General features: G+C 39.0%; 1 protein-coding gene across 6 annotated transcripts in view; it reads right to left on the reverse strand.

Annotated features, from left to right (window-relative positions):
- CSNK2A1 (casein kinase 2 alpha 1) overlaps positions 1–26,189 on the reverse strand; it is a 53,189-nt gene that overhangs the window by 17,222 nt on the left and 9,778 nt on the right. For 2 of the 6 annotated variants that reach the window (XM_045832729.1, XM_045832724.1), the window contains exons 2-8: positions 16,740–16,836; positions 13,169–13,232; positions 6,282–6,502; positions 4,183–4,294; positions 1,914–2,015; positions 1,351–1,401; positions 42–101 (exon numbers count right to left, since the gene is read on the reverse strand). In XM_045832729.1, the coding sequence (XP_045688685.1) occupies positions 42–101; positions 1,351–1,401; positions 1,914–2,015; positions 4,183–4,294; positions 6,282–6,382 (426 nt within the window). In that variant the 5' untranslated portion in view covers positions 6,383–6,502; positions 13,169–13,232; positions 16,740–16,836. Of the gene's footprint in view, positions 1–41; positions 102–1,350; positions 1,402–1,913; positions 2,016–4,182; positions 4,295–6,281; positions 6,503–7,648; positions 7,718–13,168; positions 13,233–13,752; positions 13,930–16,739; positions 16,837–26,189 lie in introns of those variants that run through there. The other 4 variants (XM_045832728.1, XM_045832727.1, XM_045832726.1 and 1 more) reach the window with 4 other exon arrangements.

The raw sequence follows: 26,189 nt of genomic DNA on the forward strand, positions 1-26,189 counted from the left end.
GGAAGTTCAATCTAGATATTTAGTATCCAAGGTTCCCTTACCTTCAGAATCTCATACATGTAAAATCGAATATCATAGTCCGTTAACGTCTGGTATAATTGCTGTTAAAGACAAATGCAACATTTAAGCTGTGAAATATTGCTGATGGAAGGCAATTTCTCATCCTCACTTGTAATTCAAACCAAGACTTGGCTTATTTGCTACGGTCCCAAGATCTTTTTCTGCATCCGTCTCTACTTCTCCAACAAAACATTCACTTTAAAGGAGTGCTTTGAGTCTTTAACTCCACATGCAAAAGTCAAGAATTACTTTAACTTGTATTTCTGAAGCTATAATCCACTGTTAGGAATATACCAACTTATGTAAGCAACGCCCTGACAGACATTTGCAACCGAGCCTGCTTTTCATTTACCTCCAGACTCCTTAGTAGGGAACTACCCCATCTGCAGACCACCAGCGGGTATGCAGGTGGCTTGCTGACAAATCTGTCAAGCCAATTTAACAGAATTATTCCTGTCCCAAATTGAAAGTAAATTTTGAACAACTGTTATATCTCTTTTCCAGTTTCCAAAGAGTTATGGTCTTAAAAAGCAATACTCATTAAATGGTCAGTGATGTCATCTGACATTTTCTTTGAAGTTACTGTTTTGATTCTAAAATAGTTCTTCCTTTCTTCCTTATCTCAGCAAAAGAATTCAACCATTTATTGATACCTAAAATTTTCTGATACTGAATTAGTGCAAAGGCAAGTCAATACCTTTAACAACTTGAAACCCAAGAGAGCACCCACATTTTTCTATTGTACTAGAATTGAGAACTGTTTGAAGTAGGTCGCTGGATGGGCTGGAAGTTAAGAGAAATCTGCTGTAGAGGTATGTGTTGTAGCAGAATTTACGCCACCCCTACCCACCCGTTCCTTCTTAAGTCCTAGAGCCAAGAGTTTCTGAGGAATCCTAAGGTATAAGTAGACCTTGCTTTACATACAATACATTCCTTCTTGAACACTGTCATTTTAAAGTGAAATGCCCTTGGCCAGATCTTGACTGAACACATGTTATTGCTTTCATTCAGTTTGACATCAGTGGAAACTGTTAAGTGAATAGTAAAGGTGGGGAGAAGTAAACATATTGGTCATTAAAGAGAACACACAGTAAGTCAAAGGGCAAAAATACCACGATGTGGAAATTGGCAGTTGGTACAGGAGTATCTCTATCTTAAAATTCAACACTGAAGATGAAAAGCTCTTTTTAAGCAAGTTAGAAGGAAGCTTTTCTAATAATGACATCCCTAAAAGGCCTTCTATATGGTCTAAAAGCCTAACAACTTAAAATGGTTGGTTATATATTATACCTTGAAATCTGTGTTGTTTACGTGTTCAAAAACCAAGGCGGGGGTTCGTGACTAGGGAAAAGAAAAAGAAAAAACACATTAGCAATAGCCCGGCAGCTCTATCGGGCACAATGTCTGCGGATGCTACATGGTGAATTTGGCAGTCCTCGCCTCAGTGGTAGGAAACCCTCTATTGCTACAAGCCCTCCCAACTCTAATCATCACCACACTTAGGTCATTTTTGGGATGGATTTCAAACAGAAGACATGGAGCTGAAGTCTCACCAGGCTTTAGGCAGCCCGACAATGCGCCCATCGCCCATCGGCATCGGACCTGAGTTTGCAAAATGGATTAACACATTTCAGTTTCCAGTGCTATCATCTCTTAGCCTAGAAGAATAAGAAATAGTCTGTGGGTGGAGGTCTCTTTGAAAGAAAGACCCAAGCTAGTTAAATGCTATAACTGATTAGGCACTTTTAAAGCAGCACTTAATGGTAGAGAGGGGAACAGAGAGAGGCCGGCTGTGCTCTAGGTCAAACACCACTTTAGCCCTGGCGGGCCCTGCTAGTGTCTATGCTACTCACCACAGGGTCTTTTACAATGTCTGCCAGTGTGATGATGTTGGGGCCGCCTCGCAAATTCTCCAAAATCTTTATTTCACGCTTGATTTTCTTCTTCTTTACTGGCTAAAAGGGTAAAAGTACATCAGTGAAATAAAGTATTTCAACAGATAATGGAATACATAAATGGCTTATTATGAGTTCCCTGAAGGAAGGAAATGTGTCAGACTCATCTCTGAATCCTTCTCCCAACCCTCTGCCAGACACTCTGTAGGTTATTTAGCAAATGTTGAATTGAAAAAAAAAGAAAAAAAAGAAAAAAGAAAAAAGTTTTCCATTCCAAAGACCAGACCTCCTCTGCAGAATTAGCATTTAATTTTAGTCATCAGTCTTATTGGTAAGTTTTATAACTATACAGAGTAGGGTTATAAATGGTAATAGTACTAGGAGATATCTTGAAAAATCTTTTTACCATTAGGTTGAAACATGGGCTTTTCCTGTTCCATCCTGCAAGTCTATAAACACCCAACAGAAGTGAGGGAAATAGGACCAAGATCAAGGATGGCCAAACCATCTTTGTGCAGCATAAACTTGTGGGTAAATGTGGGCCTTGAAGTCAAGACTGCCTAATGCGAATCCTACTTTCATTACCTGCTAGCTATGTATCTGTGGGAAAGTTACATAACCTATCTAAGGCTTTCATTACGTGTAAAACGATCAAAAAGAACACCTGTCTCGTAAGACTGTTTCAAGAATCAGAAGAAATATATAAAAAAGATCTCAGAACATGACTGGGACATAATATCTACCACCTAGCCTTATGATCAGTACTGCCCTCTCTCCATTCCAGAAAGACTGCTCTGCAGAGCCCCTACAGTATGCCTTCCACATCCCGCTGTCCTCACCCATCACTTCCACATCTGTCCCGGGACAGAAACGCCTTTCATTTTTCTGAGGAGGGCTTTGATCCAACTGCACCTCCTCCACCCAGCCTTCCCTCCTAAACAGTCTAAAACGGTGCTGGTCCAAAAGAAATACAATGCAAGCCACGTATACATTTAAAAAAAGATAAAGAAACAAACAAAATTAATTTTAATAATATATTTTATTTAAAAGTATATTAAAAAATCTTATTTTAACATGTAAATCAATAGAAAAATACCTAATGAGCAATTTTATATTCTTTTCTCTTTTCTTTTTGTACTAAGCCTTTTAAATCTAGTATATTTTATCCTTACAGCATATTTCAGTTGGGACCAGCCACGTTACAAATGTTCAAAAGACACATGTGACCTGTGTCTACCATACCAGACCATGCAGCTCTTTCCTAGGGTGCCAGTCATCTCAGACTACTGACTGACACAGTGGATACAATTCTCAAAAATTGTTTTAAGTTTATATCATTTCTTCGTTAACAAGATCACTATTAAAACTTTGATGATCAATAACCTGGGTTTTTTTAATACACAGATTCCCATGATCCACCTACATATGCTGAAACAGAATCTGTATTTTTTAAAAACTCTGAGCTATGCCCTGACTGATGTGGCTAAGTTGGCTGGGCTTTGTCTTGCAAGCTGAAAGGTTGCTGATTAGATTCCCGGTCAGGACACATGCCTGGGCTGCAGGCCAGGTCCTCAGTTGGGGGCGTACAAGAGGCAGCTCATAGATGTTTCTCTTGCACATCGATCCTTTTCTCCCTCCCTTCCCCACTCTCTCCAAAATTAAATGCTGATCCTTACACAATAGAGGTAACAATTTCCTGAAAACAAAAGCACGAAATATAACTAGCTCTGGCTGGTGTGCCTCAGTGGATTGAGCGCCAGCCTGTGAACCAAAGAGTCACCAGTTCAATTCCCAGTCAGGACACACGCCTGGGTTGTGGGCCAGGTCCCCAGTGGGGAATGGCCAAGAGGCAACCACATACTGATGTTTCCCCTCCCCCTCTAAAAATAAATAAAATCTTTTAAAAAAGCATGAAATATAACTAAAAATAGATAAAGTCAATATTAGGCATCAAATCAGTATCAGACTTAAAAGATTAAACCTGTACTCCCTCCCTCTGCCACACCTAGCTATATGACTTGTGTCAAATCACTTCTCTTTCTTTAGTTTCCCCAATCTGTCAAATGAAGATAATCTCTATTGATTTCAGAGGACACAATAAAATACAGGTATTGAAGCACTCCAAAAACACTTTCAAATGCTATTTTAAAAAGGCGTCACTGTTACTTAAAACACATCTAAATTCCGAATATCTCTGAAATTACAATCTCTCTCTTCTTGTACTAACCTTGAGAATTTTAACAACAACTTTTTCATTATTTGTGATGTTGATGGCTTCAAATACTTCACTATATTTACCCCGGCCTAATTTTCGAACCAGCTGGTAGTCATCTTGATTTCTGTGAACAGAGAGTCAAAGTCACAATAATTTAAGAAGTTCAAATTATCAAGCACTAACTGCACTAATAAAACTCTATTACCAGTAAGAATAAAAGAAATAAGAGGTATTTCAAATAATTCCTAAATTGGTTTCTTTGTATTTTTTAATTGGGCCAATTAAAAATGTGTTCCACATCCTAGAATTAGAAAAATGTAAGCCTTTCAGTCCCACACTGTTTACATCTCTATTGACATACCACTCACAGACAGCTTGTTTTAGGGTTCATTATGTATGTTTGCTTCCAACAATAGACAGCTTTCCTTTGGAAAGTAATTTTTATATATTCCTGTCTTATATATTCCTGTCTCCTATTGCCTGGCCCAGTATTGGCACTTAGCAGGAAATAAACATGTTATAAGAATATTTCAATTAAGCACATTTTGGAAGCAGCTGACTTTTATGTCCCCCCCCCCGCCCCCCCTCCCCCCCCATTAAGTGGCTTTCACATATACAGGCTTGACCTCCCACCTGTCCTCCAAGGCAAGGCATTATATGGACTGAGGGCAGTCCATATAACGGAGTTTTGCAAACTAGGCTACAGATAATGAACTATAGTTAGAGGGTCCCTTCCTCTACTTTTGCCCTTATTTTTTCCATGACAACTAAAGAACATCAGAGGGGGGGAAAAAAAGCCAACATTTTCTCTCTGCCTCTGCTTGTAAGTTAGAGAACTTTTCTCTAAAGAATGACAAACACAGTCCACTTAGTGAGGCCTAAATTCTCTTTACTCCCAGCTGGAGACACTGAGAATCCGACATGAAACAATCAGCCATTCATTTTCCTCAAGCAGCTAAAAAGGAAGTAAATGAACACAGAAGGCAAAGGTACGAAGGACAACGAACAATGCAATAATTAAGGAAGGTGTAGGGGGAGAGAACTCTTATTTCTAGTTGAGTTCTCCTGTGGGAAGGCACAGAAAACAAAAGCAAACCAAACAGCACCATGCCGAACACTCAAAAGGGGCATTCAGTGCCATTTTAGCAGAACTAAGTGCCAAGAACTCAAATTAAATAGAGTAGTTGAAATTTCTGTAAAACACAGAGGTACTCCTAGAGCCCAAAGCCTGTGATATAAGGGGAATGGTTACATTTATCAATAATGGTAACATTTACTAGTATTGTACCACTGGTTCTTGATGCTGTCTTTAAAACACACTGCCTCCTCAGGCAGAGGCAATATACCCAAATATGATTAAAATACACCCACAACAATTTTAGGAGCCTATACTTATCACATGTGGACAGATATAAAATGTAGCCTCTAAGTTTTCAAATGGTCTCCTTTTGCATTTGAATGTCAAAATGCTTTTACTACAAAAAAGTATGACCTGATCAATTACATACATACCACATTAGGACAAGACATGCAAAAATCCAAATGAGACTGCACAGAGAATTAGGAGGGCAAACGCAGCTGTTCGGGCAGAGTGCAACTGTTCAAGATGGAATTTGGGCTAAATTCCACATTACACATGCCTAGTCTCATGATGAAGGCAAATGTTTGGGGTTTAATTTTGCTTCTCATTAGAAAGAGGACACCTTCCTGGAGAACTGTTTCATCCTCCACAATCATCACAGGGCAACATTCTCTGACCTCAAAAACATTCTAAGTAAGAGTTTGGTGTTTTCGAAGTCTCTTAAGTATTCTCACCTAACTGCAAAGCCCTGAGCTAAGGCAAGCGGACAGGAAGCTCTCGGTTATCAGCTTTGTATACAGAATATACGAATCAGAAAAGATGACTGAAATGATTCTTAAATAAGCCCATCAAAACTGTCAATTTGTCAAAGCAATACCTTGCTTTTCTTCATTGCAAAAAACTCAAATCAGACTTCAATCTTGAGGTTTATAAATACACAGCCAGAGAGGTTTCCTGACATAAATTACTCAACAAACCCACAAGAGCCAGCCCTTTGGGTGAGCACAGTGAAGTAAAAGGAAGCGATTACCCCCACTCCACCACATGTGACTCGTAATCCCAGTACTCCCGGGGTCTGTGCGTATTAACGTCTGTGTAAACTCTGGCCCTGCTTGGCACGGGTCCCGACATGTCAGACAGGTTGGCGAACAAAGCTGAACTTGATGTTTGGAGATCTGGCAGTCACTGTGTTCAGATGCAGCGGTGGGTGAGGGGCGTTTAAGACTTTGTTTCAGGCTGCTTTTCTTCGCACTGCAGAAACAAAACACACAAGGGCCCAGGAATCATTTTTTAAAAGCATTTGCGAAGAAAGAAAAATCATCTTACAACAATGGCCTTAAATATGCTTTTGGCTCTCCTACCTGTTAAACCAATGGATGTATACCAATGGTGCCACAGTGACTCCCTTAACATAAACCAAAATCTATTATTAGCCCTAACCCTATTCTGCAAAGTAGCTTGTTACCTCCCCAGCTAAAGTTTGGATATAACCTGGAAGGAAAAGATGGCATTGAGAACAGTATGTACTACTATTCATACATTCTACAGAAAGTTGGCAAAAACAGTACTTCTCTTTTCACAGCTTTCTATAGCTAAAAGGCTCTGGAATGGTGGCAAAGCCAAGAGTACAGACCATCAGTATGACTCTAATATTTGATGAAACCAGGAAGGAAATAAAGACTTGTTTCCACACATCAAAGTTCAAAGTCATTTTATATGGATCCAAATCATTTGGGGAATCCTATTTAATTATCAGTTGACCTCTGACCACCATTTGAAAGATATACTTGATTTCACTGAATTGAAAAATAAAAATCAGTAATTTCTCCTTAATTTATTTTATTCAGGTACAAGTTTAATAAAAACTGATAGAAAACAGTAAGCTAATGCAAACAGTGAACTAATGCAAAATTTGAGAAAATTCCATGAAATTTAGAAGTATGCTTTCCACCAAACTGGTAAACCAAGTCTTCTTTATGATGCCTTCCTAGACTGTTCTGAGATTCCTATAGCATTTGTTGATTCCTCTTACTCTGTATTTAATTAAAAATGTATTGAGTCTCCAGAGGTTATATAACCTGAGGAGGACGCATCATCACTTATGCAGTTTTCTGGTCAAGACTGTGTAACCTCAATCTAATTACAAGGGAACAATGGACAAACAAAATGAGGAAGACTCTGTTAAAAGGTGGGGGGCAGGGCAGGGAGATATACTGTGCTCTTCAAAAACATCAATATTATAAAAGACAAAGGAAGGCTAAAGACAACTAAATACAATGTCCTACACCCTATCCTGGAGGGGGGGTGGGAAATGCTATTGAAAGACAATACTATCAAGATCAAATGATAAAACTGGAATTTAGATGGTAGGTTAGGTATACTCAAGAGTATACTCACACTGGCCCTGGCCGGGTAGCTCAGTTGTTAGAGCATCGTCCCCATACGCCAAGGTTGCGGGTTTGATCCCTAGTCAGGGCACATACAAGAAGCAATCAATGAATGCATAATTAAGTGGAACAACGTATTGATGTCTCTCTCGCTCCCCTCTCTAAAATCAATTAAAAAGAAAAAAAGAGTACATACACATGATAAAGCAAATGGGGTAAAATATTACAATAGGTAAATGTGGGTAAAGGAAATAAAATGTTCCTTTTATTAATTTGTTAAACATGTATTTTTTAAAATCATGGTAAAATATATACAATTTACCAACTTAACCATGTTTAAGTATACAGGTCAGTGGCATTAAGTACACTGACTTCTTGTGCAACCATCGAATCCTCTGATCTCCCCAATTATTCACCACCCCAAACTGAAACATTGTACCCATTCAACATCGATTTCCACCTCCCCCCAGCTCCTTATAACCCTTTATTGTCCTGGGAGCCTGACTACTCCAGGTACCTCATTTAAGTGTAATCAGAATATTTGACTTTTTACATTTGGCTTACTTCACGCAGCTATGTATGTCTTTAAGGTTGAATAATACTTCTATGTACATATAGACCACATTTTTACCCACTCATTGGTCAATAGACACTTGGGTTATGTCAACTTTCAGGCTGTCATAAAGCACACTGCTATAGATGTACAAGTATTTTTTGGACTTCTTGCATTCATTTGTTTTGGGTATGTACCTAGAGGTGGAACTGCTGATCATATGGCAATTCTATGTTTAATTTTTTGTTTGTTTGTTTTTTCATTTTAATTTTTTTTAATTTATTGATTATGCTATTACATTTGTCCCATTTCCCCCCTCCCCTCCCCTCCACCCTGTACCCCCTCTCCCACCCACGTTCCCCACCTTTAGTTCACTTCCATGTGCCATTCTTATGAGTTCTTTAGCTTCTACCTTTCCCGTACTATTCTTGCCCTCCCCCTATCTATTTTCAACCTACATTCTATGCTACTTATTCTCTACACCTTTCCCCCCCTCACCTCCTCCCATCCCCCTGTTGCTAGCCCTCCATGTGCCCTCCATTTCTGTGGTTCTGTTCCTGTTCTAGTTGTTTACTTAGTCTCTTTTGGTTTTGCTTTAGGTGTGGTTGTTAATAATTGTGAGTTTGCTGTCCTTTTACTATACATGTCTTTTTCTTTATCTTCTTTTCTTAGATAAGTCCCTTTAGCATTTCATAAAATAAGGGCTTGGTGATGATGAACTCCTTTAATTTGACCTTATCTGAAAAGCACTTTATCTTCCCTTCCATTCTAAATGAGAGCTTTGCTGGATAGAGCAATCTGGGATGTAGGTCCTTGTCTTTCATGACTTGGAATATTTCTTTCCAGCCCCTTCTTGCCTGTAAGGTCTCTTTGGAGAAATCAGCTGACAGTCTGATGGGAACTCCTTTGTAGGTTACTGTCCCCTTATATCTTGCTGCTTCTAGGATTCTCTCCTTCGTTTTTACCTTGGCTAATGTAATTATGATGTGCCTTGGTGTGTTCCTCCTTGGGTCTAACTTCTTTGGGGCTCTCTGAGCTTCTTGGATTTCTTGGAAGACTGTTTCCTTTGCCAGATTGGGGAAGTTCTCCTTTATCATTTGTTCAAATAACTTTTCCACTTGTTGCTCCTCCCCTTCTGGTACCCCTATAATTCGAATGTTGGAACGTTTAAAGGTGTCCTGGATGCTCCCAAGGCTCTCCTCGATTTTTTGAATTCTTATTTCATCATGCTTTCCTGCTTGGTTGATTCTATCTTCCTTCTGGTCCACTGTATTGTTTTGAGACTCAGATTCCTTCCTTTCTCTATTGGCTCTCCTCCACGTATCTTCCTGCATCTCTTTTATGGTAACCTGCATCCTTTCATCTAAATTGCGCCCAAAATCAACCAATTCCGTGAGCTTTCTAATCACCAGCGTTTTGAACTGTGCATCTGATAGATTGGCTATTTCTTGGTCACTCAAAAGGATGAGTCCTGGGGGACTGATCTGCTCTGTTGCACACGTCTTATGTCTTTCCCTGTCTCTCTTTTTTTTTTCGGTCTGGTCGCTCTTGTTACGGTGGGGGGCGGAGCCTTAGGTGTTCACCGGGGCTGGGCACCCCAGTCGCTAGATTGTGACGTTATATGTGGGGGCAAGGGGGAATCAATGGTGGCAGTTCAGTTCTCCTGGGCCCAGACCTTTCCCCGGGCTCCTGGGCTGCAAGCTCTGCCCTGGTCCACAACCGCTGCCCCACTGGGTCCGGCAGCCGCAGCTTGCGTACTCAGGGTCCACTGCTGCGTTCCTGCGCCCCGGATGGCTGTCGCGCCGATTCCGCGCCAAATTTCCCCCGACCTCCGTGCGCTGCCGATCCGCGCCAGCCCCACGCCCGCTTGGCTCGTTGTCTCCTACCAGTCTGGATGTACGGGTCTACTTCAACTTCTTGGCTGTCTGACTTCCATTCAGATGAATCCCCTGTCGGTTCTGGGTGTTATGCTGACCGTATTTTATTGTTGTTCTAATCTCGGTTGTGCGAGGAGGTACGGTGCGTCCACCTATTCCTCCATCCACTGGGCGGTGAGGCCAGCCGCCCGGGCCCGGAGTGCGGCAGAGAAGAACATGGTGGGAAAAACTGTTGGTATTTCCCGGCGGCGCCAGTCAAGGATCCCCAGAGCGCCTAGGACGCACGACGTGCGCGGCCTCTATGTTTAATTTTTTGAGAACCACCATAATCTTTTGCTTATTGGCAACATCATTTTGTATTTCCATCAGCAATACACAAGGGCTTCAATTTCTCCACACCCTTGCCAGCATTTATTTTTACAGTAGCCATCCTAATGGTGTGAAGTGGTATCTCATTGTGGTTTTGATTTGCGTTTCCCTTATGATCAGTGATGTTGAGCATTTTTTCATGTGCTTACCGGTTGTTTATCTATCTTCTGTGGAGAGTTAACTATTCTAAGTTCTTTGGCTATTTTTTTTAATTGGATTTCTATTTTTGGTTGTTGAGTTGTAGTTCTTCATCTGTTCTGGTTATTAATCCCTACAGCGGTGTCCAACCCACAGCCTGTGGGCCAGGTGTGGCTCAGGATGGCTGTGACTGTGACCCAACACAAAAATCATAAACTTACTTGTAACATGATGAGATTTTTTTCCCTGATTGCAATGTATTCAATGTGTGGCCCAAGACAACAACTCTTGTTCCAATGTGGCCCAGAGAGACCAAAAGATTGGACAGCCCTCCATACAATTTGAAAATATATTCTCTTTACTGGTTGCTTTTTCATTCTGTTGATGGTGCTCTTTGATGCACAAAACTTTTAATGTTGACAAACTCTAATTTATTTTGTCTTCTGTTGTATATACTTCTAGTGTCACATCTGTACTATGTTCTTGGTCTCTCATCAATTTGAAGTTACTTCCAAATGAAAGGTTAAAATAAAGTCGGTGTAAGAAAACTGAGGCTCAGAAAGAAATTTTTTTACCCCCAATCACATATTTAACAACAGAGCAAGGACCAGAAAGCAAACTTCTGATTCTTGTGGCAGTGATTTCTTTTGCCATGCAACCATACACTAGTAAGGTAACAACAGCTAACGTCTACAGCCATTCATTACCTGTCAGCCAGATACTCACATTCACTATACACTTTACTTGGATTTCACTTAATTCTCACCATACAAATGGCGAGGAAATTATCTCCATTTTACAGATGAGGAACCTGAAGTAAAGAAAGGTTAAATAACTTGCCCAAAGACAGAGCTGGAGGAGTTGACATTCAACCAGACTGTGAAAATGGGGATAACTGCAGTCACCTCCCAAGTTTGTGGTAAGGATTCAATGAGCTAATGAATGTTTAGGACTGTGCCTATTTGAGAGCTCTAGGAGACACATTTATGACAACTGCATGTTTCCCGATGCTGTATTTAAGCTGGAGTTTAACTACTATACATACACAAAGAAGATAAGCCAGAAGAGATGACTTGTTATGACCATGGTTTCAGTGGCTTAAAGCTGGAAGAGGATGAGTGAGAGACTGGGATGGGGATTAATGCTGTACTGAGGAGTTTAATAAACACAATCAGCGATACTCCCCCTTTAATACATGAAATCAAAAGAGCCATGTATTATCTATGTACGAGTTCTCCCATGCACAAAACTCTTATAACTTGCCTCTGTTAAACTCTGGAGTCCCACAAGTACAAATTTAAATGGCCAGAAAGCAACAAAATTGTTCAAGCACTAACTAAAAAGTGAACCAAAACAATTTTAAAAATTAGTTCCAAATATTTATTTCTTTGGTTTTATAAAACCACCATGGTGATGGTAATCTAATTTCTTTACCTAATATTGGTTAAGTGAAAAAAAACAGACATGACAAGCAAAAAACCAGAAAGCAGACACTTTTATTGTACCCTTTGTTCTTCCCAAGGAACAAGGTCCTTTGTGCTGTGAGACTGCTGGCTTCTTTTTGGGTGGCTACATGCCTGCATTTACAACAGGGAGACAGGTAAGGGTGTGTATGTATGTACACATGCAAACAGCCAAAACAACACAGATGACAGCTGAAACCAGTAGAAATACTGTCTCCAGGTTATTTATGACTTCCAATAAAGTGATACTGAACTTTTAAATTCTTAGCTTCTCTGATAAAAACAGTATCTTTCTCTTCCGTCTTCATATTTCTTTATAGGCATTTTTTTCCTTTTGCTTGATATTCTAAACCTGTAAGGCACCCTTTATCTGTGGATCTCAAAGTCCTTCTACTATGAGTTTCATAAGTTTGTAAGATCAACACAACTCTAGTAACTGGGATTAGATGCAACAGGGTGATGAAACAAGCAGTGGAGAACTGGTTTCAAACCCCTACCTGGCTGTAGGACCTCAACTGGGCTTCTTCCAGCTTTGGTTCATCACTCATAAAACCTGCCTAACCGCACTTGCAGACTGAAGAGAAGATCAAATGAGATAGCTTCCAGAAAGGGCTCAGAAACACCAAACACATGTAAACTATTATTACAGCATAGCTCCTTAGTAAAAACTAATATGAAGAAACCTATCTTTAAAGAGTCAGTCTTCATTCTTAGCTTTTGCTAGAATACAAACATTACAGAAGCTGTAGTTAAGTCCTAGCCTCTAAGGGCCAACTCATGGGCAGACCTGATACTACAAAATGAGGCCTCATTTCTCCCTGGAAACCATCTGACTCACATGGAAAATATCCCCCAACTCCCATTCACTAGTCCATGTTCCACCCTCTTACCACCCAGTCCTCCTCTGCTCTCTTAGGGGCTTGGCATTCTCTGTGAAGAGCAAAGTGAGACTATTCACTAATGAAACTTGAGATTTTCAAGTACTTGTTTGATTGCCCCTTGCAGCTTTCTGTGCCTCATGAGCTGGAACCCAATTTATGAACTAGTGGATTTGATTCTCCACTGGGAGGACAACTAGCGGGTCTGCATCACCCCCACCCTGCCACGCTTCAGTTTACTGTCATACATACCGAATAAATCTGCTTACAGTAAGCAAGCCATTCACACGAATTTCAAATGGTCGGCCTTCGGTAACTACATGGGGAGAAGATAACAGGGTTCTTGAGCTCAGCAACTTCAGATAAACAAGATGGTGCAAAGAAGGAAGGGAAGGGTGGTGAGATGGGGATAAAATGGGGATGTGAAAAGATAGGAAGGAGAAGTCATCAAGATAAACATTATTCAAAAATAGAATTTCACTTCTATCTCTTTAAACGTGTATGTATGTACAATCACATGCAGCCTAACATGAAAGAAATACAAGGTCGGCCTAAATTTCTTCATTATTGGTTTGGTTCTTTCATACATTCCTGTTCATCCCTTAAATATATGAGCATTCATGATGAAAAAGTACTACACTAGACCTTCAGAATATAATAAGGAAGGCAGAACAAAGGTGAGACAAATATGCCTGTATCTGCAGATTAAGGATAATGGAAATTCATCAAAGAGTTTTAAGCAGAAAAGTGATTCATGTACATTTTTGAATAGTTTGCTCTGGCTGGTTGTGGGACAGGCAGAATAGAGTTAGTGGCTAGAGCCTGTTAACGCTCACCTATGTGAGAGGGATGATGGACTCCTGACCAACGGTGGCAGCAACAGAGGTAAATGGATTAATGTGAGGAACAAAAACTTATGGTGCAATATTAACCTCTGGGTGGACTGCATAACGGAGTAGAAAAGCAGGGGGTGAGTTTTAGGTTTCTAGTTGGACAGACTGTTGATGCCACTCCTGGAAATAGAAAACATGTTGGAAGAGAACTCATAAGTCAGGTTTTGGACTTGAGGTGAAAATGGCTTTGAGACATCAAAAAGGGTACTGAATAGGAAATTAGATATTACAAGTCTGGAGCTAAAAAAGCTTCTTAGCTTTAAATATCTTAACTTGCCAGCAATTCCATGAGGCGGGCATTTCTTTCCCTAATCTACAGATAAGCTCAGAAGCATATCCAGAAAACGGAGTTGGGATGCAAAGCCAAGCTGGCTGACTGCCAAGGTTCAAGTCTTTTTTTCATTCCTACAGAACCTAATCACTTTCTAAACCTCATTTACAGTAGTCTTCAAACCTTAATTTCCCCGTTAGATCCATAGCTCCTCAAAGTCAAGATTTATGTCAAATCTTTTTACTTTCCTGTATCTAGCTGAAGGCTTTGCACTTTGTAGGATGCACAGTAAATATTTGTTGATCAAATCTATGCCCATTTTTATTATTTTTATTTTTTCCCTTTTAATTGAATTTATTGGGGCAATACTGGTAATGTTGGTTTATTTTTTAAAAGTCAAATAAAAATGAAGTTGCCTCTAAAAGGCAGGGTGCCCCCAAACACGTATCTGGCACACAGCCAGAGGGAACTAAAGGGTGCTTAGGTAACTGTTTCTTTTGCTTTCTGTCTCTCTCCTTCCCAGTATTACATGTTCTTCTACTAAAGAACAGGGCCACAATTAAGATTTGTTTCCCCCCACAACAATAATCAAAATTAAAAGAACACTGGAGAAACTTTATTTTAGCAATTTTTATAATAGTTATTTGGAAGGCTGAAAAAGTGCCTGAGTCCTGAATATCCTGAAGGTGAATTCTCCTGTTCACTGTTCATAACACATGTATACCTCAGGAAAACCTAACTTACAGAAAAGTATTACCTTCCCCAATAATTTCCATTTAAAATAAACTTACTTAACCCTTACTGTTCCCATGTAACTGCATAAAAGACGATGTAACTTTAGTGGCTAACAATTTCAGACCATACTTCTATCTAAAAAGCCCTTAGACTGACTTTGTAGATACGGGTAAGTTTTGTTTGTTCAATGTTTAATCTAACGGAAGTCAATCATAATTATCTTCTCAACAAAAATTTCCGTACTAAAGTCAGACCATACCTATAACCAAATCCAACTACATGGATAATTTATTTCATTGCTTGACTTATTCTTTCTTTATTTAATTTTTTTAAAAAGATTTTTTAAATTTATTTTTAGAGAGGGGGAAGTGAGGGAGAAAGAGAGGGAGAGAAACATCAGTGTATGGCTGCATCTCATGTGCCCCCTACTGGGAAACTGGCCCAAAACCCAGGCATGTGCCCTGACTGGGAATCGAAGCAGTGACCCTTTGGTTCACAGCCCGTGCTCAGTCCACTGAGCCCCACCAGCCACGGTTTGACCTATTCTTTATAAGATGCAAGGAAATGAAAACTCCTTTAAACAATAAGGTTAAAATATACACTGCCAAAATCACAAATTTACTGACATAAGTGGAATACAATTAAATTAATTTCAATAAAAACTTCTCTTGCTTTCTTCAGCCAGGCTCTCTCTTTACTCTCTTCTATTGTATATGAGTTCTATTTTTCAATCTAGCAGCTAAGAAGAAAACTGGGGGCCTAGTAAATGGTCTAATACCAGAAAACTGTACAAGTCAATTAGTCATTTGTTCTAATGTACTTTTATAGATTAATTGTCTAGTATTAGAACTGTAAAGATTATTCTGGAACTTGAAATTTGAAAAGGAGACTTAAATTCCCTTCAGTGCCTTCAGAGCACGCAGCCTTGTTTCATTTAAGCACTGATCACTTAGGAGAGTAATGGTCTGTTTTCTTTGTCGGAGGGCTTAGAGAAAGAAGACTTAGAGAGTTAAGTCTACTTTCAAACTGCAACAGTTTTATCAGTTCTTATAACTTTAAAGTTTACTAGAGTTGCTGTCTTCAAAAAGTAAAAAAATCCTGCCATCGCTAGATCATCCACAGTGAATGAACCGGATCTCATAATCATCCAGACAGGACAAAGATTTCTAAAGCAAAGAATGAGGAATGTGCTTATATTGCACTATCTGCATGATTTAGGACTCCTGTTGAGAGGAATAGCAGTTGTATGAGGAAAACAACACCTTTTAGGCATTGCTGCAGAGAGTGAGTTCTCCCTAGCACACACTGGTAAGAGAGAAGCAGGATTTGTGGAAAAAACCTAGGGAAAGTATAACTATGTACATGTTCATGCTTTTTTATAGAAGCAAATATTGAGTCACACAAACTTACCTTTGCCCCTTTCAAAAGTGGCACTGTTTAGAAGGTCATATGGCACAGAAAAGGATTTAAGTAGCTAATACTACCTGGAACGCTTTTCTCAAATGTCCACAGTTGTCTATTTCTACTATTCCTCTCCTTTTAAATCAAGAGCAGAATGTTCATTCAGTAAGCATTTATTGAACACTTACTATGCACTAGGATATGTGTGCCTGTGGCCCAAAAGGGATTCTTTCTCTAAGCCCTCCGACAAAGAAAACAGACCATTACTCTCCTAAGTGATCAGTGCTTAAATGAAACAAGGCTGCGTGCTCTGAAGGCACTGAAGGGAATTTAAGTCTCCTACCAACCTGGGGAAAAGCTATCAGGGACAAAAATAACATCTAAGCTTAATTTTGAAGAATGCACAGGAATTATTCAGGTGAAGAACATTGAAACAAAAAATTGTAAAGCACAATAAAGTAAGCAAGTTAAGAATTTTAAACACCTATAATTTTGACCCTAAAATTGCCAAAGGTTGACACACCTTGTTATCCCTTATAAGAAGCAAATCGGATCAGCAACCTTTTTATATCTGATTTGGAGAATACTGGTGCATTATACTTGACTGTTACAGTATGTGCCTAAAAGAAAAAAAAATAGAACCATTAATTCATAATTATTGCAATTCAGATCTCATTCTCTTTCTTTCTCTACTCCTCATCCAAATTAGTTTCACTGCAGAGGTCACAGACCAAAATGCCTAGAAAGGACAAGTACCTAGAAGGTGTAAATGACCCCTGAAAGTGTGATTAGAGCTTCTCAGTTTTCAAAGTAAGAAACCAAGATTTTTGCAGATAATATCCCTATTTTCAGTAACGGTGGGCCTGTTTATTTGGGCCAATCCCCCAATGTGAACAACTAAAAAGAATGGATTAACACACGCACACTCCCTCTTCCTTTTTCTCTCATTCTTAAATAAAACATACAAGCAATTATAGCCAAAAGTAAAGAGAAAATGGGAACCCAGAGAAGCAAGTAAGCAAGCAAGCAAGCCCAAAGGGTCTGTTGATCCCTAAAAATTAGAATTTTGTTCTGACAGAAACCAAAGCCAAGTGCTCTAATAAGGTAAAGAATCTAACAGGAGAATCCCTCCAGAATGAGCTGAGATTTCAGAGTTACAACCCTAAGGTGAGAGTGGATGGGACCAGGGTTGGGGCAGTGACAGATCCAACGAAGTATTACAGCCCTATGGAAGGAATAGCAGATCTGAAGCTTATTTTAAGGTGGTCCCTGGACCAGTAATGTCCACAGATACCCAACATGAGTAATCTCTTGGTGGGGAAAAGTACCTTCCTATGTTTGGCCCTTAAGTCATTCCTACAAATAATTTTTCAAATACAACTTTCATCTTGTAATCCAAGATAACTAGGCACTGAAGAAAAGACTCCAAAGTAAAAACCGCAGAAAAAGAATAGACAATAGAATAGACCCACAGAAATTTGATTCTTATTGGACTCACTATGAAATAACTATGCTTATAGGATAAGAGATGTTTCAGAATATCTGCAGGGAACAGGATACTTTAAAGACTAGGCTAGAAATTATCCACACATGTAGCAGAGCAGTCAAAACTAAGGAAAAATAAGACAACAGTAACACTGTGACAGATTTGATGTACTTGTAACTGGTACTAGAGTAAAAGAAAAAGAGACAGGACAAAGGCAATATTCAAATGAGTAACAGCTGAGATTTTCCCAGAAGCAACCAGATACAATCACCTTTCAGAAACCAACAAATTACAAACAAGATCAATAAAAAGAAATCTACAACATATAATAACAAAATAGCAGGAAAAAACAGAGACAAGGAGAAATCTGAAAAGCAAACAGAGAAGACAGATTACATTCAAAGGAGCAACACAAGAACAGCTGATTTTTCTAAAAGCAACAATGAAGCCATGGCAGTTTCATACCTGCAGTGTGCTAAGGAAAAAACCTGCCAAATTAAAATTCTATATCCAGTAAATATCTCTAAAAAACGGAGATAACACAATCGTATTTGGAAAGTTTGAGTTGGAAAAGAAAAGAATGAGCAAAAAAGAGGAATATTTATGTGAAAGTTCAAATAAACATCAACATTGACTAATAACAGACTTTGATATGTTATGGCTTCAGGTTATAACATCTATGATGGTGTTTATTTACAGAAGAAAAAATACCATTCATTTTCAAACTAGAAATAGAGGAAATATGGCTAATTATATTAAATATAAATGAAATAAATTATCCAGGTAAAAGACAAATACTGTGACAGACTGGATTAAAATAGAAATCCAAAATGAACTAGAATAACCAAAATAGTTAAAAAAAATAAAGCTGGAGGAATCATCTAACTTTAACATTATTACAAAGCTACAGTTAGAAAAATAGTGTGGTGTTAGCAAAGAAGTAATAGATCAATTGAACAGAATGGAGAGTACAGACGCAAGACCCACATAAATATTGCTAATTGATTTTTGACACAGGTATAAAGACAGTTCAGTGGAGAAAGTATGACCTTTTTTATAAATGGTTTTGGAAAACTTGGACATCCATTTGCAAAATTATGAACTTAAACTGCACACCTTATATAAAAAAAGACTTGTATCTATAATAAATAATTCAATAATACCCCAATTAAACAACTGGCAAGAGATCTGAAGACACCTAAGATATATACATAAGCATGAAAGGATGCAAAATATTTTTAATCATTAAGGAAGTCTAATCAAAATCAAAATAAGACACACTACAGATTAAAATGGCTAACTTTTTAAAAAATGAAAAAAAACTGGCAATAAGATGAAGAGGATTCAGAGTAACAGAAACTATATAATTCATTCCTGGTGGGAATGTAACCTGGTACAGTCACCTTAGAAAACTGCATGGCAGTTTCTTATAAAGTTAAAATTACACTTTTCATATGACCCAGCAATCCCACTCACAACTATTTACTCTAGAGAAATAAAAACTCATGCTCATAAAAACCTATATGCATATACTTACAGAAGCTCTATTCATAATAAAAAAATATCATCTAAGTGGATACACTGTGGTCCATCTATAGAATGAAGTTTTTTTTTTAATTATTTTTAATTTTTATTTTTTAAGAGTTTATTTATTTATTTTTAGGGAGGGAAGGGAGGGAGCGGGGGAGAGAGAGAGAAACATCAATGTGCGGTTGCTGGGGGCCTGCAACCCAGGAATGTACCCTGGCTGGGAATCGAACCTGGGACACTTTGGTTCCCAGCCCGCGCTCAATCCACTGAGCTATGCCAGCCAGGGCTCCAGAATGAAGTATTTTTTAGCAATAAAAAGGAGCTAATCACTGATAGAACTTCTATGAATCTCAAAAGCAATATGCTGAGTGACAGAAGTCAGTCTCTGGCCCAGGGAAAACCCTCCCATTGATCTGCCAACAGCAATCAAGGCTCAACTGTAAGAGGAGGATATACTCAGCACACACGAAGGGCGCACCTCAAGCACTCAGCTTGGGTGATGGGAGGCTGAGCCACTGGGCACTACAGGACACCTACTACATTAGGCCACACTACGAAGACAGGCAGTCATAGCAGTTCTACCTCATACACACAAACACAGGGATGCTGTCAAAATGAGCAGACAAAGAAATATGGCCCAAATGAAAGAACAGATGAAAACTCCCCGAGAACTAAATAAAATGGGGAGAAGCATCTATCAGATGCAGAGTTCCTATCAGAACAAGAAAAAAACATTAAAAAAAAAAAAGATAGTACAAGCAGCCTCTGGGACAACTTCAAGAGATCTAACATTCACCTCATAGGGGTGCCAGAAGGAGAAGACAAAGAGCAAGAAATTGGAAATCTATCTGAAAAGATCATGAAAGAAAACTTCCTTAATTTATGAGGGAAACAGACGTGCAAGTCCAGGAAGCACAGAGAATTCCATACCAGATGGATACAAAGAGGCACACTCCAAGATACATCATAATTAAAATGCCAAAGGTTAAAGACAGAGAATCTTAAAAGCACCAAGAGAAAAAGTTACCTATAGGGGAGTTCTCATAAGACTGTCAGTTGATTTCTCTAAAGAAACTTTGCAGGCTAGAAGGGATTGGCAAGAAATATTCAAAGTCATGAAAAGCAGGGACCTACAGCCAAGATTGCTCAACCCAGCAAAGATATCACTTAGAACTGAAGGGCAGATAAAGAGCTTCCCAGACAAGAAAAAATTAAATGAGTTCATTATCATCAAGCCATTAATATAAAAAATGTTAAAGGGACTTATTAAGAAAAAGAGGATCAAAACTATGAACAATAAATTGGCAGAAAATACAAACCTATCAACAATTAAATCTAAAAACAAAGCAAACAAGAACAACAGAATCAGAATCACAGATACAGAGAGCATTTTGATGGTTGCCAGATGGGAGGGGGTTGTGGGAGAATGGGTGAAGAAGAAAGGGTATTAAGAAGTACACACAGGTAGTTACAGAATAGCCATGAGATGTAAACTACTGTATAGGAAATGGAGTAGTCGAAGAACCTAAGCATGACCCATGGATATGAACAATGGTGTGGGGATTGCCTGAGGGAGTGGGGGTTGCTGGGTGGAGAGGGGCAAAGGGGGAAAAATTAGGACAACTGTAATAGCATAATCAATAACATGTAATTTATTTATTTTTAGAGGGGAAGGGAGGGAAACATCAAGGTGTGGTTGCCTCTTGCACGCCCCCTACTGGTGATCTGGACTGCAACCCAGGCATGTGCCCTGACAGGGAACTGAACTGGTGATCTTTTGGTTCACAGGCTGGCACTCAATCTACTGAGCCACACCAGCCAGGGCAATAAAATATAATTAAAAAAATTTTTTTAAAGCTGGTTTCAAAATGTTATATATTGTTTGATTCCATTTATATAATATTTTTGAAAAGATAAAATTATACTGAGAACAGAATGAAGGCTGCCAGAGACTAGGGGTGGGAGACCTAGTGTGACTAACAAGGGCTCAATGTCCTGGCTGTAATGGTGGTTACTTCAATCTATGTGTGTGATATAATTTACAGAACTGAAAACGAAGAATCAATTTTACTGTATATTAATTGTAAAAATGAAAGGGGAAAAATCCTATCATATCCCAAAACACTGTGTCCTAAAACACTGAATAATCAAACATAGGATAACACGAACAACTTTATGCCAGTAAATCTGAAATTCCCAGAGGACTTACCAAAACTGACACACACACACACACACACGCACGCATGTGTAAACCCTGAATACTCCCATACACAGTTCAATCTGTATTGTAACTGGGTTATCACTTTACAACCTCTGTTCTGTCCTAATGTCTCTCTACTGCACAGCTTAACACTTCCAGAACACTTATAAAAAGTTACAAACTTTGTAAATGTTAAGCAAATGAGTACTGAATATACTCCTGCCCCCACTCCCTATCCTAATCCTGCTTTCTAGGGGAACTCCTCACCCTTCAAGAATCAGTTTTACATCCAGACGAAGCCTTTCCACACCTCTCTAAAACAAGAAGAGCACTTCCTCTGGAGCCAAAGCGCTTCCACATACTCATAAAGCCAGCACATGTATTTTGTTTATACACTTCTCTCTCAGCAGATAGTGAACTCAAGGACCTGGACTCTTATTTCTCTTGGTATGTGTGCCCTGTATTTATCACAGTGCCTAGTGTGGTGTTGCATAAATGTTCGAAGAACTGAATATCAAGACAGTAGTAAACAATATTTTGGGAAAAATTAATCTTGCTTGCATATAGACTTTCTCCTGTTCAAAATTAAGAAAACTTGTTTGGCTGTATGGTAGATATTTAATCTGCAGTTGACTTTAAAGATGCTCTTCAGTCTTACATATAAACGTTAGCACGCACATAACACCAGAGGTAAAAACCATACTATCACTTCCCAAAGAGATAACCAGTCAATGTGTGAAAGATGCTTCTTTAGGCCATAAGCTTTCATGAGGCCGTATCATTTACCCAATGTGATGAGCACAGTACTCAACAACCCTTGACAGAGCTACAGAAAATGTTCAGTACTGTTACTGAAAGACATGAACCCTGGAGCCACTATGAACAAATATGACTTTGGATCTGTCATTTCACAGTGTCTGATTACAGTGAAGAAACTGCAGAATATAAGGAATAATACTTTCTCCCACTCCTCCCTTTACTGCCCTAGAGGTAGATTACAAAGGAGACAACCACACCTCCTGAGGTGATGGATAAGCAATAACTAACAGTGCAGGCCATCCTAGACCTGGCAACAAAACACAGGCTAGAACTAGAGGTGGCCAACACTGGCTGGTTTTCAATTATAAACGTATGTGAATGTCTATGGTGAGCCAGTCACTGCTTTTTGGGATTTGTATTGATCACTTCTAAACCTAACAAGTCCAAGACCTAGGGAATATTCTTCCCATTTTATAGAAGGCAAATATATCAAAATAACTGCTACCATGCCACAGAGAGGTGATTTAAAACTATTCTGTTTAGATTCACAGCCTATTCATTCTGCTCTACAGCAAACACTTATGTTGTATTTGGCTCACAGAGTATGTCCCCCCCCCCCCAATTGTTAAAATTCAGGTAAAACCCAACGAACATAAAATTCATCATTTAAAAAATTCACCATTTTAAGCGTGTCATTTAGTGGTGTTTAGCATATTCACAATGTGCAATCACCACCACTATCTGATTTCAGAACATTACCAATACCCCCAAAAGTCACCCAATACCCCACAGCAGTCATTCTGCATACTCCCCTGGCGCCTACTCCCCAACAATCACTAACCTGTTTTCTGTCTCTGTAGGTTTGCCCATCCTGGACATTCCATATAAATGAAGTGATGTAATATGTGACCTTGTATGTCTAGCTTTTTTCATTTTGCTTGTTTTCAAGGTTCATCCATGATATAGTTTTATTCACAGTAGTTCATTCTTTTTCATGGCTAAGTCCACCACATAGACATACCACATTTTGTTCATTCAGTCATGAGTTGATGGACATTCAGGTTTCCACTTTTCAGCTATTATGAATAACGCGGCAGTGAACATTTCTATACAAGTTTTTTCAGTGTTTTTAGAAAGTGAATCAGCTGTTAAGTTGAATTAGATGTTATAATGTTTTGTAATAGCCCTGGGTAATGGCTTAGTTGTAAGAGATGGCTTATTTGGTTGAAGCATCGTCTTGTACACCAAAAGGGTTGCAGGTTCGATCCTCTGGGAACATGTGGGAGGCAACCGATCAATTTCTCCCTCCCTCCTCCTTTCTCTTTCTCTAAAGTCAATGAGCATATCCTCAGGTAAGGATCAAAAAAAGACGTTTTGTGATGCTCATTTTTAAGTGTGACTTAGTTGCCAACACTGACCTCAGAAGAAGGTAGGTAGGTCTGTCTGGTAACAATGATTTTGTATTCCTGCACTGACAAAGTCACTCTGATCTGCTGAGCTATACGTATCCAACAATGGACTCTAAAACCCATCCACTGGAAACGAGATAGATAAACCTGGATAATTCCATTAATTTAGCTTACTGGTCCAACTCCTGTGGATATTTGAGTTAGCAATCCCTGCTCTACACGAAATATATAAATTTATAAATAAACTGACATGTTAAAAAAAGATAACTCGGAAAAAATATGGGCAAAGAAAATGTTCAGTATTATCACAAGCAATGACAAGCACATTTAGGTTCTCAACTTAAGACTATTTGTTCCTGCCCTGGCTGGTGTGGCTCAGTGGATTGAGCACCGGCCTGCAAACCACAGAGTTGCTGTTTTGATTCCAAGTCAGGGCAAATGCCTGTCTTGCGGACCAGGTCCTCAGTGTGGGGCACATGAAAGGCAACCACACATTGATGTTTCTCTCCCCCTTTCTTTCTATCTAAAAATAAGATACTATTTGTTCCTTAGGGGGGTGGGTGGGGGACAGTGGGGGAAGGAGAACAGGTACAAAGGACCCATGGACAATGGGGTGAGGATTGTCTTCAGGAGCAGCGGTTGGACGGGGCAGGGGAGAGCAATGGGGAGGGGGAAATGGGGACAACTGTAACTGAACAACAATCAAATAAATAAATAGACTATTTGTGCCTTGATTTAAGTTTCCATTAGGAACAGTTCACAGTATGTTGGGGTTTTGTTTGTTGTTAATGTTTTTTAAAAAATTTATTTATTTATTTTTAGAGAGATGGGAAGGGAGGGAGAAAGAGAGGGAAAGAAACATCAATGCCTCTTGCACACCCCCAACTGGGGACCTGGCCCCCAAGCCAGGTATGTGCCCTGATGGGTAACTGAACCAGTGGCCCTTTGGTTTGCAGGCTGGTGCTCACTCCACTGAGCCATACCAGCCAGGACCACAATATGCTTTTTGTCAAGAAATACAGAACCACGCTGACTCATCCAGCTTGGATGGACATGTCCAGCAAAGCAAAAGGTCGCCAGTTTGATTCCCGGTAAGGAAATCTACTAGAGGCAACCAGTCAGCAGTATTTCTCTCTCCCTTGTCCTCTCTCTAAAATAAATAAAATCTTTAACATTAAAAAACAAAAAAAAAGAAATACAGAACTGACAGTGGATTTACAAAAAAAATTCTAATGGTCAAGACGCCTTTGTACTCCACCAGCAAGCACCCATGGCTTACCTTTCCATCTAGCACTGCCACTGCACTGTTCACACACTCACCTCTAACTAAACAAAGCTCTAAGGGTAGAAAACTGTATCCTCAGGAGTCTGGACATGTAGAAGATGGCCCAGAAATACTTGTTGAAAGAATAATACTGTGGCAAATGATAAATCAGGTAACTGTTACAGTATTAAAAGTAATAAAAAGAGAAAACTAGTATTTGAACAATGCAAATTATGATACTGAAAATGCAGTTCATCAATGAGATCAGAGGTCCATAAACCCCTTGTAAGTATATACCAAATAACATGGGCAGGTACATTTTATTTTTTTTTTTTAAGACAAGGTCTATGGCTTTTATTATAGGCTCAGAGGAATCTGTCAACCCCAGCAAAATTAAGAATTGGTGAGTCAGACAAAAGGAAATGAACATTTTTAACACCGTAAAACATTCATTTTAAAAGGTTAACTTGCTAATTTACACAAATATTAAACAATTAAATTTCTTAAACTAAATATACCCTATTATTTCCTGAGGTAAGAGAATAAGACAATGTATCTTAAGCTTCAATTTATGTTCCAGCATGAGTGATGAATGATGAATGATTAATAAAATGTCAGCTTCAGTGTTAGGTGAGGACACAGAGTTTATACAAGGGAACTTTATTTTTGCTTCACATTACTGCTTAAAAAATAAGAACTTGAATTTCTTCCTAAGTGTCCAAAGAAATCATGTAGTGTCTTACATTTTTAAGTATATCCCTTGAATTAAATATAAAAAGAGAACTTAAGGGCCAGAGAGATACTTAAAAAGGGTCTTTTCTGAACTTAAAGCCAAGCTTTAAGATTGAATCTTAAATCTTGAATCTTAAAACTTTTAAGATATCATTATTGAACTTTTAAAATTAGTCCTCACAGCCTTTTAAAAACTCAGAACTCAAGAGAAAAAAATAGTATCTGTATGACACAGTGGAATAAATGATAAAGACTTTCAGACTTAAGGTCATTGACTCGGACGCCCTGTACCCTGCCACAAATGGCCAGAGGAGTGACAGGACCAGAATCTCCACACATCTGTAACTCCTGATATATACACTCACTGAAAATTTCTGGTTTAAATGACCTATGGAGGTCATGAGCTAAATAGTAAAAATCGACACAGGTCGAGAAAACTATTTCATAACTCCCCTTATTTCAAGAGCTATGCAATCATCTTTGCACCTTTCACGTTTTATCCAGGTATGACACTAATGAGCTACTGTTTCTTCTGGGAGATGATGTATTTGGAAGTCTTTGGAATACAAACCCCAAACAATGAACACAAACTA

The sequence above is a fragment of the Phyllostomus hastatus genome, unplaced genomic scaffold (genome assembly GCF_019186645.2).
Source record: "Phyllostomus hastatus isolate PE091 unplaced genomic scaffold, TTU_PhHast_1.1 phas_contig_17, whole genome shotgun sequence".
NCBI lineage: Eukaryota > Metazoa > Chordata > Mammalia > Chiroptera > Phyllostomidae > Phyllostomus > Phyllostomus hastatus.